This window comes from Sturnus vulgaris, chromosome 14 (assembly GCF_052056855.1).
Source record: "Sturnus vulgaris isolate bStuVul1 chromosome 14, bStuVul1.hap1, whole genome shotgun sequence".
In the NCBI taxonomy this organism is placed as follows: Eukaryota; Metazoa; Chordata; class Aves; order Passeriformes; family Sturnidae; genus Sturnus; species Sturnus vulgaris.
The window spans coordinates 1,249,682-1,265,863 of record NC_142256.1 but is presented as its reverse complement, the minus strand read 5'-3'; the positions used below and the strand labels follow the sequence as shown (position 1 = coordinate 1,265,863).

Sequence of the window (16,182 nt, the reverse complement as noted above, 5' to 3'; positions counted from 1 at the left end):
TCTTCCTTCTTGCCTGTCTTGAAAACAAGGACTTTGGCCGTCTTCCAGTCTGCGGGGACTCCTCCAGGCCCCAAGGCTTAAAAAATAATGGAGAGAGATCCTGAGATGACAGGGCCAGCATTTCCAGTACCCTGGGATGAGCCCCATCGCACCCTATAGATTTATGTGCATCCACCTGGAGCAGCAAAACTCAAACAAGTTCAGTTTTGGCTGCGAGTTTATTACAGTCCAACACAGAGCTCCGGGGGTCCCAGGGCCCAACACTGATGTTAATGACAGAGGTGAAGAAGGCATTAAACATCTCTGCTTTGTCCATGTCCCTATCTGTGAGGTGTCTGACCTCGTCAAGTGCGGATCGATGTTATCTCTGATTCACCTTTTGCTGTTAACATGTTTTAACAAATCCTTTCTGCTGTCCTTTACAGTGCTGGCAAGCTTGAATTTTAATCAAGCTCTGGCCACATTAATTTTCTCCCTGCAATGGTGAATAGTATCTCCCTAATTTTCCTGTGTATCCTGTCCTTGAGTCCAATGTCCATACACTGAGTCTTCTGTTCCCCTCAGAAATTAGTCCCTATGACAATAACCTGTCTTTTTTATCTCCACGGGAATTATTTGATATGGAATGCAGGTCAACTTGACCTTGTTGATACCTCCAACCTCAATTGAGCATAGTCCTCAGCACTGGTTCTACTTGCAGAACCTGGTATCTTTGACCCAAGAGCACTTGAGAAGGTGGAGAAAACCCAGACAAGTACACAGAGAAATGCAGTGTAACCCTCGTGTGCAGCACAGACCACCAGGAACAGCTGATTCCAAGGGAAGGCACCAGCACAGTCAGCAGTTACATGGAAGCAGTGTTAGGAGAAGCTCTGTCTAGGCACCACTGTACATTTCTCTTGGTGTCCTGAAGCACAAAGTAAAAATCCAGCATGTAGGGGTTTAAAGCAGAAATGTAACTATCATTTTTCTGGCAGCCACAAGTACTGCACAGGTGTTTTCACTGAACTGTCCAACACATTCTTAGGTCTCCATCCTCAGATAATGCTGCCAATTTTGACGTTGCTTCCTTCTCTATTGAAAAGTGCCTTTATTATCTAGTTTCTAGGTTATAAAAACTTACTTCTTGGCCTCCAGAGCCAGCTGATTTCCTTTCTACTTACTGATAAAGGCTATCTTATCTGTCTTTATGGAATGCTGAATTTCAACAGTTAACAGCCATCGAGCCATATGAACTGGTTGCACCCAGGAATTTGTTGATCAGAGAAAAGAATTTTTCTTCAGTAACATCCAGATAACTGCCAAACTTTAGCAGTTCTTTCCACTTAACATTTGAGCTGAAATTTTTGGTAAGGCAGTAGAGCTTCTTGTTCTGCAACAAGTCAGGAATTCTCGACAACAAATTTATTTTTCTATTAGTAGTTTTCCCATTGGAATGTAAGTCAATCAGCATATTTAACTAAAACCCACACAATTCTCCAGAAATGATCTAATTTAAATGGACATATTCCTCTAGAATGAAAGGCTGTTATATTAAACAGGAAAAAAGAGGTCAGGCAGTGATCAAAGAAAGTAGGCACTGGAAAAAAAGTTCCTATTTTAATATCGCCAGTTTGAATGAGACCTGTATTGACAAGGACGTATCCCTTATCCTGCACCCTCGGCTAAGTGGCCGCTGGGGCACCCCTGGCCCGGTGCTACTTCACCCTGCACCCCCGGCCCGGTGTCCCCTGTCCGGCACCCCCGGCCCGGTGTCTCCTGTCCCGCACCCCCGGACCGGTGTCCCCTGTCCCGCAGCCCCGGACCGGTGCCTCTTGTCCCGCAAGCCGGCCCGGTGTTCCGGTCTCGCACCGCTGTCCCGCACCTCGGCCCGTATCCCCTGTCCCGCTCCCCAGGACCGGTGTCCACGGTTCCGCATTCCTGTCCCGCACCCCTAGGCGGTGTCTCCTGTCCCGCAACCCGGCCCGGTGTCGGCCGTCCCGTACCCTGGTCCCACACTCCTGTCCCAAACCCGGGCCCGGTGTCCCCTATCCCGAACCCCTGTCCCGAACCCCGGCCCGGTGCCCCCGGTCCCGCACCCCGGCCCCGCAGCCGCGTCCTCCGTCCCCACAGCAACGCGAACACGCCCCGCCCCTCACGCCCCAGAGCCAATCGAAGCCGCGGAGCCGCGAGTGGCGGCCACGCTGACCAATGGGTGCCGAGGGCGGGAAGGCGCGCGGCGAGGCGGGGCGCGGTGACGCCATCGCGCCGCGCGCGGTCGCCGAGCCGCCGCCGCGCCTGCCGGAGCTCGGCCCGCGCCGCCGCCGCGCCATGAACCAGTTCAGCTTCGGGGCGGCCGCGCCCGGCGGCGCCTTCAACCTGGGCGCGCCCCGAGCCGCCGCCGCCACCACCGCGGCCACCAGCAGCTTCTCCTTCTCCGCGCCCGCGCCCGCCGCCGCCTCCAGCGGCTTCAGCTTCGGCAGCGCGGCGCCGGCGGCGGGCGGCAGCCAGCCCGCCGGGCTCTTCTCCTTCAGCAAGCCGGGCACGGCCGCACAGCCCTCCGGCTTCAGCTTCGGCTCGGCCAGCGCGGCCCCCGCGGCCCCGGCGGCCGCCGCCTTCCCGCTGGGGTGAGACCCGGGGCCGGCCGGGGGCGCGGGCAGCGGGAGAGAGCGAGGAGGGAGCGGGGGAGGCTCCTCTGGGTGCTGGGCGAGGGCTCGGGGGGATTCTGCAGCGAGCGAGCCTCCCTCTTGTCCTGGGGCTTCCCAGCGCCCTGCAGTGATCGCCTCGTTGGGCAAGTGCTCAGCGAGCCCTGGCACCTGTCCCGGCTGATGTTTTCATGGGGGAGCTCTTACACGTGCTGGGAAGGAGATGTTCCACGTTTCCGTCTCGAAATGGGGTGGAGACGCGTGTACAAGGAAATCCTAAAGCTCTGCTACCAGATATAAAACGTCTTGTTTTCTCTGACCCGAATCTGGAGTGCTATGAATGTTTTCTCGGCACTTTGAGAGTGATTTGTCGTTATGGAAAGGCTGCGAGTTCTGGAGTGGTTCTGCAGAACTGCTGCTGTCAAAATTTGCCAGATGGGAGCTGTGGGAAGGGAGCTCAAATGGGGACGAGCAGAAAAAAACCCAGCCTTGTGTAGAGGGAGTGAAAATGGTGAGCTGAGAGAAGGAGCAGCTTGATATATACTGCCATAAAATGTCCTGTGGTGGCCGAGTGGGTGGAGGTAATGAAGGGGGAGTCTGTAGAAAGAGCCCTAATGGGGGATGGCAGGTGACAGCAGCTGGATAGAGTCTGTCGTCAGAATTGGGACACGAGCCTGGCCAGGTGTGCATCTCTTTGAAAGGAGATTTCTGCTGTCAGCAGAAGGAAGGAGTGGTCATTGAGAAAGCCAACAGTGTACTTGAGCGGATGTGTGTCTCAAGCAGGTTGGCTTCTTTTCTTCTCTAGGGCAAACACCCCAAAAGTGAGCTTTGGAGCCAGCACTGCCACTTCAACTCCTGGAATCACGGGAGGCTTTTCTTTTGGTGCCCCTGCCGCAACCAGCACACCCTCGAGTCAGGCAGCAGCCCCGTCTGGCTTTACCTTTGGCTCTGCTGGCACCAGCACCACCAGCACGGCTCCGTCTGGGACGACAGGAGGCTTCACCTTCTCCAGTGGCACCACGACTCAGGCGGGAACAGCCGGCTTCGGCATCGGCACCGCGGCTCCGCAGGCGACGTCCGCAGGGCTGACCTTTGGCACGGCCCCTGCGGCTGCTGCCACCACCAGCACGGCCACCCTGGGAGCTGCCACCCCGGCAGCAGCGCCCTTCAGCCTTGGGGGACAGCCCACAGGTGGGGGCACAGGCTTGGGGGGGCAGCTGGAGGCTGGGAGCCTTTGGCATGGGAATATCAGAGGGTGGAGTGCAGCTCTGCAGCCTCTGGCCTCTGCTGGGGCAGAATGGAGCCAGGGGCTGGAGCCAGGGGTGTTTCTGATATTTCTGTCCAGGGTGTGCAGTGGTGAGGAGCAATTGCTCTTTAGCCTGTAGGAAGAAAGTCCATCTTTTCCTTTTGTTCCTGGTTCCAGGTCTAACCTTTGCAGCACTGCCTTCAACAGCAGCCACCAGTACAACCACGGCCACGCTGACCACGAGTACCAGCCAGGCACCCACCCTGTCCTTTGGAACCAAGCTTGGAGGTAGGAAGCTGTTCTAGAAAACAGTTCATCAAGGCTTTGTGAAATCTGCTGTCCTCCTGGCAATATTTGTGTATTGGAGGTAGACAAATATTTTATACTGGGGTGTGGGAATGGGCCAGAAGCGTTTGTTCCTGTCAGTTTGCTCTGGCAGTGGTGATCTATGACAGCTCCTAGAGCCACTGGACAGCGTGTCCTGTGTTTCTGATTGTGTCTCACATGATAGATTCTGTTCTGTGCTTGTTTGGGGAGCACAGTGGAAGGGAGGCACAATCTTAAAGGGCACATTGTGAAAGAGAGGGAGTGGAGGGAGAATAAGAGGAGAAGGAGGTTAAAAGGCTGACATCCCAAGACCCAGGTGTGGCTGGGCAGTTTGTGTCACCCTCCCACCAGGGTTGTTGTGCAGTGGGTGGGAGCTCAGCGTGCTCTGCTTGTACACATGGAGCTGTTTGTCTCTGCAGTCGCATCCACAGCTGCCACCACAGCCTCCACCACCAGCACCACCTCAGTGCTGGGCTCCACGGGGCCCTCTTTGTTTGCGTCTGTGGCCACTTCTTCAGCCTCCACCTCCACCACCACCACCACCACGGGCCTCTCACGTGAGTCTCTCAGGTCTCAAACCTCTCAGGCAGGTTTGCCCTTGGGGCAGTAAAGGAGCAGCCTGGCTGCTGCTGCTCCCTGTGGGTGCTGGAGCTGCTGCTCCTGCAGTGGGTGCAGGCTGGGCTCGGCTTCTCCAAGGGGCCCTGCATGTCATGGCTTAGGCAACCGGATAATGGTGTCTTCTCTTTACAGTTGGTGCCACTTCCACTGGTTCCACCGGGACAGCCCCTCTGGGGACACTTGGCTTTGGATTGAAAGTTCCTGGAACAACAGCTGCCACAACAAGCACAGCCACTGGTAGGAGTGAGATGCTGCAAGTCACTGAAGAGAAGGGAGCCTGAATTCAGTGCTCTGTAGAAGTGTAAAGGGCCATGTGAGAGTAGAGGCACAGCAGCTACGATTTGGAAAGCGCTGGAGTAACTGAAAACAGCAGAGTTTGTCTTTCTGTGATCCTTGTCCATCTCTTTGTGAAAACATGGAAGTTCTCTCATCTGCTGTAAAGGTGCAGGGGTGGAACTGGGTGTGCTGGTAGTTATTAGGTCTAATAGTAAAACATGAGGTTGTTGACAAGAGTGTGGACTAGGGATGTTTTCATTCTCTCCATGACAGATGTGGGATTTGCTGTTGCTCCCTTCAGAGGGTTCTGCTGCAGCTCCTAAAGCCATGTGCAGTGCACACTGGACCTGTTCTCTGTTTGTGAGCTACCAGGTGTGTCCTCTTCTGTTGCTTGACTTGAATCTCCTCCTGCAGGGACTACTTCTGCTTCTGGCTTTGCTTTGAATCTGAAGCCATTGACTACAACTGGTGCCATTGGAGCTGTCACCTCCACAGCTGCCATAACCACAACCACCACAACCAGGTGGGTGTTTTGTGACCATTGACCATTTCCTGCCTGGGGCAGGAGCAGCTGCAGTGCTCATGCTGGGATCTGGAGGAGGAAGGGGAAATGAGTGAGTGTTGTGCTGTTTCTCTTTCCTCACCTTGTGTCCTGTGCTGCCCCTCACTCCCTCTCAGTGCCCCCCCAGTGATGACTTATGCCCAGCTGGAGAGTTTGATAAACAAGTGGAGCCTGGAACTGGAAGACCAAGAGAAGCACTTCCTCCATCAAGCTACACAAGTTAATGCCTGGGATCGGATGCTGATAGAGAATGGAGAGAAGGTGAGCTGACCTCCAGTGGAACCTCCTTCTGCCTGCTCAGGTCCTTAAAGGCCTCAGTGATACAAGCCATCGAGTAGGACTTCCCACCTGTAAAAGAAAGAGATGGGAGCTCCACCTGGGTGCTTTTCACAGACTCTCTGTTTGTGAGCTTGGAAATGTGTTCTGTGACTTTGCTTTGTGATACCTTGTTTTCTTAGGGGGGATCATTCCAAGCTGAACCTCCCTTATTCCGTCTCTGGTCTCTAAATCTTTGTCACCACCTCTTGTTTCCAATGCAACTTGCATGGTGCTACTTTCTCCCTCCCTCCTCTCTTCTTTGGAGAGCTATTTCTTGGTTTTCAAGGTGTAATGAAATGTCTTCTGTTTCCAGATTACTTCATTACACAGAGAAGTAGAGAAGGTGAAGGTTGATCAGAAGAGGTAGGAGGCTGTGAACACTTGGAAAGATTTTGTTTCTTTTCTGCCTTTTCCTGCCTGGTTGTGTGACAGCTGTGCAATGTCTGCCCCATGAAAGGGAAGCAGTTGGCCTTTTCTCTTTGCAGACTGGATCAGGAACTGGACTTCATTCTGTCCCAGCAGAAGGAGCTGGAGGACTTGCTGACCCCTCTGGAGGAGTCTGTAAAGGAGCAGAGCGGGACCATCTACCTGCAGCACGCAGATGAGGAACGGGAGAGGACGTGAGGCACAAATCTGCTGGGGATGGGGGATGAGCACTGTGCTGTGCTCACAGCAGTCAGCAGGAGATAGACTGGCATGTGTGACAGGATTGAACAATGAGTGGCTGCTGTCACATATTTAATCCTCTTTTATGCGTGGCAGTTTAAATTTTACTCATTAGAAACTAGAACAGTGAGTGGAAGCCCTTGATTCAGCATGAAAAGCTCTTTGGATGTTAGTGTAATCAGCTGTCTAGGAAGAGGTTACTAATTTTGGCATAATCTCCAAAAATTTTTCTTCACTGACAGAAGTGGTGAGAGCAGAGTGAACTGTGTGGCACGAGAATACTTGTTAGCCTTTAGTGATGCATCATTGCTGGGCAATTAAAGGCAGTGTTTGTGTGGCTCAAGAGGTGAGGAATCTTGAATCCAGGTTCGCTGCTTCCTTCACTTCCCACAGAGCCTTCCAGGAAGTCCTCCACTCTCTTGCTTGTCTGTAGATCAAGGGGGACAGGGGTTGGCCCTTCATGTGGCTGATTGAGCCTCTCTGGGTGCTGTTCCCAGGACTCTGCCCGCCTTAGCTGCAGATGTGGAAGCTCATTCTGATTGCCCATAGTTGGTGTGACTGCGAGCAGGTCTTCAAAGTTGTCCTCAAACATTCTGATCTTGGTTCCCGTGTGCTTTGCAGCTACAAACTGGCTGAAAACATCGATGCTCAGCTGAAGCGCATGGCACAAGATCTGAAGGACATCACTGAGCACCTGAACACATCAAGAGGCCCAGCAGACACGAGTGACCCGGTAAATGCAAGCTTTTATTTTTATTTCTTATTATTTAATTGATCTTGACACTCTTTATGACTGTACTCAGAAACTCTTTTTCAGTAAAAATTTCCTTTTAATATTGCAGTCTGAGTTTTTCCACATCCATTTTGAATTTTGCCACATCAAGCCTAAGCTGACCAATGTTCTGCTGGTTCCTAGGTCTAAATTAAAATAAGCCAAAGCCACAGACATACCATCTAAACTGTGCAGTTCTCTTACTGCTAAGAAGCAAAGTAGCAGCATTGCTGCACACACTTCCCTGGCAAAGTGGCTGCTGCCTTAGGGAAGCTGTGCAAGGAGAAATTTGCCTTTGACTCCTCTTGGTGTTCATGCAGTCTCACAACTAAATTGCACCTTCTCTCTCTGCTCAGCTTCAGCAGATCTGTAAAATTCTGAATGCACATATGGATTCCCTACAGTGGATTGACCAGAACTCAGGTGAGATTTATCTTGCAGACTTTTGGGAATGTGAACAGAAAGCAGGAGCTTGTGTGTGAGTGTTTGTTCATCTCTGAATTCCTGAAGATGCCTGAGCAATCTTCCCCCTCACCTTCAGTGGCACTGTCCCTTCTGGGCTTGAATTCTCCTTTTCTGCCTGATTAGAGGCCTCTGATGAGAAGTTACAGCTAGCAACTGCTGGTGTTTTACCAAAAAAGCCCTTCTCTGTTTTTCTTTCTCCTGCAAGCAAAACTGTGCAAGGTTGTGGTCTGGGGTACTGTGACACTAATGCCTGTTTCTCCCGCAGCTGTTCTGCAGAGAAAGGTGGAAGAGGTGACAAAGGTTTGTGAGAGTCGCCGCAAGGAGCAGGAGCGCAGCTTTCGGATCACCTTTGATTGAAAAGATGAACATAAAATCTCCACAGAAAACACAAGTGTTTGAGGTCTGAAATGATGACCTGGCTTTGTTTCTTTTCTTAGAATAAAATATGTTGTTTGTTCCAAAAACACTTTTTGTTGTGTTGGACAGGAGAAGCTGAGAAACTGCCCGAAGTCTGTGGGGGAAGTGTGGTCTCTGTGCTTTAGCTCTGCCTGCAGACTGGTGAGATACACAAATGCTGCTTTAGAGGGCTCAGGGCACTCTCTGTCTCCAGGGGATCCAGCAGAGGTGGAAGGCTCCCAGGACTGAAATGTGGACACAGTCCTACAGCAGCAGAGTGCAGCACACTTGGCTTTAGAAGACATGTGGACTATAAACATCAATAAGCACACACTAAGGAAATACCACAATAAGTGCGTTTATTTATCTGGCCTCTTCTCTCCCTCCTTGCCCCAACGGTGTACAGGCAGTGCCCATCTCAAGAAGAGCCCAGTCCCCAGCTCTCCATCCCCCACTCTGAGATCACTGAACCTGCACGTTGACTCCCAACACTCCTTCACTGTCCCACGTTCAACCACAGCTTTCCCAAGCTCCCTGAAATCCACAAGGCTGCTGGTTCTTCATCCCTCACGTGGCAGGAGGGGTCTCTGCAGCAGAGGAGCTGGGGATGGCGGAGTCAGCCCCCGGCAAATGCTTCTTGCTTTTCCCGAAGGCGATCACCAGGGGCTTCCCCTGCAGCTTGTACCCATTCAGCAGCTGCAGGGCGCTCTGGGCCGACTCTGTGTCTGCAACGAGAGGGCACAGTGGGCACAGGGCACCCAGCACGTGTCCCTATAGGTGTTCCCATCTGATGGCCACTCAGCCTGCTCTAGTGCAGTGAGGGGACCCTCCAGCTCCCGTGACAAGCTGAATGAACACTGCACGTGACAGCCCGCATCACTTCTACCCTGGTACATGCTCTTCCCACCCCAGGAAAGGACCATGGCACAAAAGGAAGAGAAGGGAGTGAATTCCTCTGCTTCTCCTTGGAAAGCAGGCTTGGCAGCAGTGCAGTGCCCTGCAGGAGGATGTGACTCCTTTGAGAGCTAGGGAAGAACTGAGAGGCACGAGGCAGCAACTCACCAGGGAAGGTGATGAAGGCCTGATCCCTCATCCGGCCGCTCAGGAGGCGGAACTGGATCAGTGGGCTGTCCTCGTTCTGGAACCGAGCAAACAAGGACACCAGGTCCTTCATTGTCACTCGGGGGCCCAGGTTCTTCAAATATAGCACCTGTAACAGACACAGAGGGTCAGCGAGCCTTTGTCATGCGAAGATACCCTTCCTGAGTCTGTACAGCTCAAGGTGTGAATTAGCTCAACCCTCACACCCACATGCTAATGATGGCATTTAGAGGATAGGTGGGTGTACAGAGAAAGGCAGCTCTGAAGTCAAGGCATCACCCTGCTTGCCTGCATCAAGCACTGACAGTTTCAGTTTATTATAAAACAGTTCAGTTTATTTATAAACACAACAATCTCCAGCTACCAGGCACAGTTTTGAATAAGGTGACAGCAGGCCCCAGCCAGGCCTGAACAGAAGAGCCCATCTTGACAGGTGACCTGCTGGAGCCAAGGAAGGCTGTGCTCACAAGTACGTCTCTTTGCCAGGCTGGTGACTTCAGAGCCCAAGGTTCCTTTTCCCCCCAGAGTGGAGGCTGCTGTCCCCCTTGGCCCAGAGGATCAGCCAAGCAACCTAAAGGCGACAGCAAAGAGGAGCCTTTGCCTACTGACAGGGCTGCAGGGCATCCTGCTGAGCAAGGATAAATCCTGGTTCATCTCAGCTTACCTTGCTGGGCTCCCCTGGATGATAGGATGAGAACCTGGGTATTTTCCGGAGTTCTTCCTCTGAGAGGCGGTTCTTGAGGATCTCCTCTTCTGGGACAAACTCAACTGGCTCTTTGATAACCACAGGCCTTGGAGGGGACTGGTGGGGCTTTGTTGCAGAAACACTGGGACTTGCTGCCTGTTCTGCTTGCTCCTCCTGGTCTGGAAGTGAGGATTCCTCAGTCACAGCCCCCTGTGGGGTCGGGGACAAGCAGGGGTCACTTGTAGCAGACTGGACTTTTTCAGGGCACTTCTTGCTCAGCAGCTCTTGGTAAACACTCTCCAGATGAACCATGGGGTCCTTTTCATCTGTTCCCCTCTTCTGAGTGTCATCTAATTCATAACAGAAATATGTGGTAACTATCACCAATAACCTGGAAAACACACAGACTGCAAGAAGAGACACAGAAAGGAGAAACTGTTTCACCCCAGCCTCTGTGCCTAGGCTCTGCAGGTTGTTTAGAACAGGAGCAGACCCAGCAAATGCTGGTACCCCAGCTCAGGATGAATCTGCTGAGTATAGCAGCTCTACCTATGTTACATCAGAGCTCTTTCCTTCAGAGATGCCCTCACTTGCTTATGTGCAGCCACATTTCAGCACTTTCTAGTGACTCCTTCAACACACCTTCCTCCTCTTGCATGTATGGCCAGGATGGGCCACGCTGCCTTCCTCTATCACTACATGGAGTAGAAACATTTTGCTTTCAAGGACACCAGATTAAGCTCCTGGTTTTAAAGAAGGTCCCTGACACAGGCTGATCAATGATCTCTTTTAATTCTCTTTAATAGAAATGAGGACAAACGTGACAGCAGCATCGCCCAGCCTTCAACTGGATCCAACTCCACTTCAGGGATGAGGCTTTAACAAGTCATTCCTCCTCTTACCTGCTCTGTGCCTTTGCTTCCTTCACCCCCTGCAGTTACCTCAGAGAAGGAACAATCTCCGGTCCTACACAGACACTTTGTGTAACTCAGAGACTACTAAAGCATCACCCAGGCTCTTCTCCCACACCCCGAGCTGCTCTGCACTACATGCAACACATCAAGGAGATCCACGCTCTCCAGAAATGAACTTTAAAACCTCTATATTAAACCCTTCATAGAACCAACTGTTTGTCTGCTCCTGTAAGAGAGGAAAATATCTCCTCCCACACAGTACCAAAGCAGAACCACATCTTCAGGGACAGAAGGCCAGACAGAAATGTGTCGGGCTCCCACACAGCCTGGCTCGGTGTGCTGGAGCCAAGAAGAGCCCTTGTTGGATGCCAGAAACCTGGGGTTTTTGAGTTTTCGGTGCTTTCTGGCACTGACCCTCTGGAGAACACTGTTTTTGACCTAAAGCCTTGGAGAAAGCTTCTAAATATGAATAATAAAGTTTAAAGGTGTGTAGTTAAAAGTGTGTGCTTTCACATAGTAAAAAGTTTTAAATTTAAGGTTTTTACAGCATAGTAATAGGTATGGAACAATATAAAAGATTGTAGGTGGTGTCTTTTTCAGTGTTCATCTTCCTTCTCCTTCATAGGTTTCAAGTAGTAGTTTCTGATTAGCGAGTCAGTGTCACATTAAAGGTCATAGAAATTTAGTTATCCAGTTAAAAATATAAATAATGTGTTAATTCTCTATTAGACTGTTTAAAAGACCTTGTAGCAGCTGAATCTTCCTCCATTTTCCTCGCTTCTAGCAAGTAACTAAAATGCTGTTGAACGCTCTGTACTTTCTAATAAAATTGAATAAACAACCAAGCCCAAACAGCCCAAACCAAGCCCAAAGCAGTACAAAACGCCCACTGCTATTACAAGCCCAGAGCCCACGGACCTTCGTGGTAGAGGGCCCGGAGGAAGGAGTGTCTGTCTGTTCCCTGGAAAAGGGCGTTCTCGATCTCCATCTCCCGCCGGCTCAGCTGCTTGCTGCCGGCAAACCTCTGCGGCAGCGCCAGGATGCGCCGGCGCTCCTCCAGCTTCTCCTGGATGGCATCGAGCCGCTCCTGCGTGGCCTCGGGGGCTGCCCCCAGCCCAGAGCCCTGCAAAACAAAACAGCACGACTTAGCTCAGCAATGGCACAGCTTGGCTCAGCAATGGCACGAGTTTGGCTCGGCAATGGCACGGCTCGGCTCAGCAATGGCACAGCACGGCTCAGCAATGGCACAGCTGGGCTCAGAAATGGCACAGCTCAGCTCAGCAATGGCACGAGTTTGGCTTGGCAATGGCACAGCTCGGCTCAGCAATGGCACAGCACGGCTCAGCAATGGCACAGCACGGCTCAGCAATGGCACAGCACAGCTCAGCAATGGCACGGGTATGGCTTAGCAATGGCACGGGTATGGCTTAGCAATGGCACGGGTATGGCTTAGCAATGGCACGGGTATGGCTTAGCAATGGCACGGGTATGGCTTAGCAATGGCACGGCTTGGCTCAGCAATGGCACACCTTGACTCAACAATGGCACAGCACGGCTCAGCAATGGCACAGACGTCCTCCTCAGAGCGAGTCAAATGTCACAGCCCAGCCCTGCAGTGGGTGCAATGAGGAACCATCCCCCAGGGCACCAAGAGGTTCCTGTTACTGCAAGGGCAGGACACATACAACCATGCAGCAAGCTCAGCTCTTGAGGGAAGTGGAGAAACAGCTCCTTTCTCGTGACTTGTCTGTGCTGCTTCCCTCTCACTCTGTCCCTGCTGCCTCTGGCATCTACAGCCATTTCCCACAGCCACCTTCAGTGACTGCACAACCATCCTCTGGCGATTTTTTCCCCACACTACAGCATCCCCGAGCTCCAGCTTCCACCAAGCTCTTAGTCTGTGACCCTGAGAACCTTATTTGCTGAAAAGTGGACCCCCAGCTGCTGCTTGGCACCCGAGGGGATGTTTATGCTGAGGAGTAAACCCCAGCAAACCCTGAAACCACCCTCACAGCTCACCTATAAAAAGGGAGCATCTCTGGGTAAACAAACCTCACTGTACGGCCCACCTCATGCTGTCAAAGGACAGAGACACACCTCAGCTGCTGAAAGGGCATTTCTGTTCCCCCATCCACATCGATCAGAATACAGAGAACACACTTTTATGGGGCTGTGGGTGGATTTTCTGTTCTCAAATTCAGTTTGAGAATTAATGTGGCAGATCCTTCTGCCTCAGGCAAGACATCAGGCTTTCTCCCTGCACTGAGCACAACCTAACAAAGTTTCCCATGGTACCTCTGCCCCATATCTGCACAGCTTCTTCCATTCACCATTTCACAGCTTCCCTGAGGCACAAAAGGCTGTTTATATGGAAAAGCAATTCCCGGAAATCATTTGTTGTACTTTGTTTTCAAAAAAGCTGCCACTTAGCAGCTGAAAATAACATAAATCTGCACTCAGGACTTTGCCAAGAGCTCCCCAGGCAATCTGAAGTTCTCTCTGTCTCAGCTGACATTATTCATCACTCATGGTGGAATCTTTCACTCAGGGCCTCCATTTCTGAAGTTGCACATCACTACCTGATATGGGCTTTCTCCCTAAATCATCTTCTCTCAGAACCTGTAGAAGACATAGCCTGATGTCACCACTTTTTTCTGTCAGAGTAGTGTTTTCCATACAAATCATTTTTCCTGAACATCCCAGAATTAATTTCATACTAAATATAACAGCTGGAACTGATGACATTGATTTTCATTCTTAAATTAACATCATCCCTCTCTACACCAAGCTTTAAGCAGGCCACACCAGGGCTGGATTTGCATTTAAACACCAAAGCACGTAATGAGTTCAGCTGAAAAGAGGCAAACCCCTGATTACCACAGACAACTCTCTCCTGCACACAGCTACAGCTCAGGAAGAGGAGACAGAGGGAAGCCAAGGATCAGCCCAAGTCCTGTTTTGCATTTTCTAGTTTGGCAAATTAAGAGCAGGACACTCCAGTGTACCTGACACAGGATAACAAAAGTCTCTTGTCTCTGAAACGTGGAAAAAAAAAAAGGTTGACGGTAGGGGAAGGGGAAAAACCTGCTGGAAGAGTACCCAGGGAGGAGCCAAGGCACTGCCACCACACTCTGACAGCTCTGCACTATTTTCACACGGCTGTCCCAGAGCCCCTGAAGCACCTGCAGGCCCCTAAGGAGAACACTTCCTACAAACAGCCATCCCAAATCAGCAATGGGATCCAGGAATATATAAGGATACTCGAAAGAAGTGCTTTGAAGTATTTTCTCCTTCTCTTCTAGCATTTAAATCCTTCATACACAGGTGTAAGCAGATGAAATTATTTAAGATCAAGGCAGAGGCAGGAATATACTCATGTCCTGCTGTGTACCAAAGGACCCACTCCTGTCTCCACCATGTATTTTAACACTGACCATTCCACCAAAGAAAACAGGCCAGAAGAAATGTAGGACTTGTGCTACAAATGTAGGATTAGACTAATGGCAAGGGATACAAGGAGCAGCCATTATTTACCAATGACTTACCAAGAACTGGAATTTTCTACCAGCATGCCAGAGGATTAGAGGAACCTGACCACACTCACATGAGAGCACAGCATGCTCACCTTCCTTGCTGAAGCCCGGTTCTTCCAGAGCAGAATCTCTGAGTCGGAGAGCCCCAGCTCCCGGAGAGAGGAGGTTTCTTTGTCACTCTCCTGCAGGGCCTGGAACTGTGACAGGGTCAAAGCCCCTGCAGCCTCTTCCCCAAAAGGTTTGTAAAAAGCTGCAGGGGCAAAGCATCTCCGCTTTGACTTGCACCTGTGAGCCAAAACAACACAACAGCACAAACAGCTCAGCACTGATGAGGAGAGGAAGGCACTGGTTTCTCTCAAACCACTCCTGGGCCAGATCAGGACTTACTGCTCGATGGAGACAGTAGTGTCAAGCTGGTGGTGAAGGAGGCTTTTCAGCTGCCTCTCTCCTTCTGTCTCCAAGTCTTCCAGGAGAAGCTCATCACTGGACAGGCTGCTGTTCACCCTGGGGCACACAACCACAGCACAGGAATGGTCAGTAAGGCAACAGAGGAAACACTGCTCAAAACATAGCTCCTCCACATCTTGGACTGTGTTTAGAGGATTCAAAGAACAAGAAACCAAAACTACGTGACCAAAACTCCCTTTAATATTTCTAGAAAAGCAAACATTTGGGACTACTTTGAGAACATTAAAGTACCCTGAGGAATCTTTCAGTATTTTTGTATTGGTGGGGAGGTGTTTATTTTAAAATCATATGCTATCATTTCTATTAATGGGAATCGTGTTGCATCAGCATCTAGACAGACACTTGCAGTTTCAAATGAGCCAGGGAAGAAAGAAATGAAACCGTGACGTTGAGGAGAAACTATGAATTTCAACAGCGCTCTTCCCTTTCTGGGGTCACTGCTCCGGAGCAGACAGACCCCAAATTCACCAAGCCCAGAGCCAGGCCGGTCGTGCCTTGAGTCGGGCCGTGCCCGGAGCCGGAGCGGGGCCGTGCTCGGAGCCAGAGCCGGGCTGTGCCCTGAGCCGAGCCGTGCCCGCAGTCAGGCCGGGGCGGTGCCCGGAGCCAGAGCCGGGCCGTGCCCGGACCCGGAGAGAGGCCGCGCTCCCGGCTGCTCCGCAAAGGGGGCCGAGGATGGCACCGGGCCCGACGGAGGGCCCGGGCCCCTGAGGGCAGTCTGGGCACCCCGGGGCCCCGCGGATCCCCCGCTCACCGGCGCATGGCCCCGCCGCTCCAAGCCCCGGGCCCGCCCCGGAAGGAGCAGCGCGTACCGGGGGAAGCGGCGGAGCCCGGACGGGCTGCGCTCGGCGGAGCCTTGGCGAGGGCTGGCCCGGAGTGGATGCCCGGCATCCCCCCAAAGACACTCGCTCCCCTCTGTAGATAAACAGACGAGAGAAAATTTAATGCGGGGTTCGTGGGTTGAGATAAGGACCGGAAGAGATCTCTCATCAAATGCCGTCACGGGTAAAACAGACTCAACTTAGAGGTATAAATTAAGGTATAATTATTAATTTAATAAATAAATATATATGTAACTATTACAATTAATAAATTTAATTTAATTATATATAGTAATATAAATTAATTACTAACTAAAGCAGAGCAGGATAATGGGAAGTAAAATCAACCTGTAGAAACATCTTCCCCCCCCCACCCATGCCAGCGCAGGGGGA

General features: G+C 51.6%; 2 protein-coding genes across 3 annotated transcripts; one reads left to right on the top strand and one right to left on the bottom strand.

Annotated features, from left to right (window-relative positions):
* The first annotated feature begins 2,238 nt into the window (after positions 1-2,238).
* Positions 2,239-8,338, top strand: LOC106853756 (nuclear pore glycoprotein p62). Its single transcript, XM_014877208.2, has 12 exons — positions 2,239-2,606; positions 3,430-3,815; positions 4,048-4,158; positions 4,617-4,754; positions 4,948-5,052; positions 5,506-5,614; positions 5,770-5,914; positions 6,285-6,334; positions 6,457-6,591; positions 7,259-7,370; positions 7,766-7,832; positions 8,140-8,338. The coding sequence occupies exons 1-12, from the start codon at positions 2,311-2,313 to the stop codon at positions 8,229-8,231; spliced, it is 1,746 nt and encodes a 581-aa protein (XP_014732694.2). The 5' UTR covers positions 2,239-2,310; the 3' UTR covers positions 8,232-8,338.
* A 274-nt stretch (positions 8,339-8,612) lies between these two features.
* On the bottom strand, positions 8,613-15,769 carry RBM41 (RNA binding motif protein 41). Of its 2 annotated transcripts, none has more exons than XM_088173329.1 (7): positions 15,723-15,769; positions 14,891-15,007; positions 14,596-14,788; positions 11,889-12,093; positions 10,036-10,463; positions 9,333-9,480; positions 8,613-8,995 (listed from the first exon to the last, which is right to left on the bottom strand). In XM_088173329.1, exons 1-7 carry the CDS (start codon positions 15,728-15,730, stop codon positions 8,838-8,840), a joined length of 1,257 nt encoding a protein of 418 aa, XP_088029455.1. In that variant the 5' UTR covers positions 15,731-15,769; the 3' UTR covers positions 8,613-8,837. The 2 variants fall into 2 exon arrangements, with proteins under 2 accessions (XP_088029455.1, XP_014732697.1); XM_014877211.2 differs by having other exon boundaries at positions 10,036-10,406.
* Positions 15,770-16,182: the final 413 nt, after the last annotated feature.

What these genes read in the sequence shown, in the direction of transcription:
- LOC106853756 (XM_014877208.2), top strand. Translation starts at nt 2,311, where the DNA reads ATGAACCAGTTCAGCTTCGGGGCGGCCGCGCCCGGCGGCGCCTTCAAC. An exon ending in GCCGCCGCCTTCCCGCTGGG is followed by an intron (nt 2,607 to 3,429) that starts GTGAGACCCGGG and finishes TTTCTTCTCTAG; the next exon opens with GGCAAACACCCCAAAAGTGA. An exon ending in GATGAGGAACGGGAGAGGAC is followed by an intron (nt 6,592 to 7,258) that starts GTGAGGCACAAA and finishes TGTGCTTTGCAG; the next exon opens with CTACAAACTGGCTGAAAACA.
- RBM41 (XM_088173329.1), bottom strand. An exon ending in CCGGGCCCTCTACCACGAAG is followed by an intron (nt 10,464 to 11,888) that starts GTCCGTGGGCTC and finishes CTCTTCTTGCAG; the next exon opens with TCTGTGTGTTTTCCAGGTTA. An exon ending in ATCCAGGGGAGCCCAGCAAG is followed by an intron (nt 9,481 to 10,035) that starts GTAAGCTGAGAT and finishes TGTCTGTTACAG; the next exon opens with GTGCTATATTTGAAGAACCT.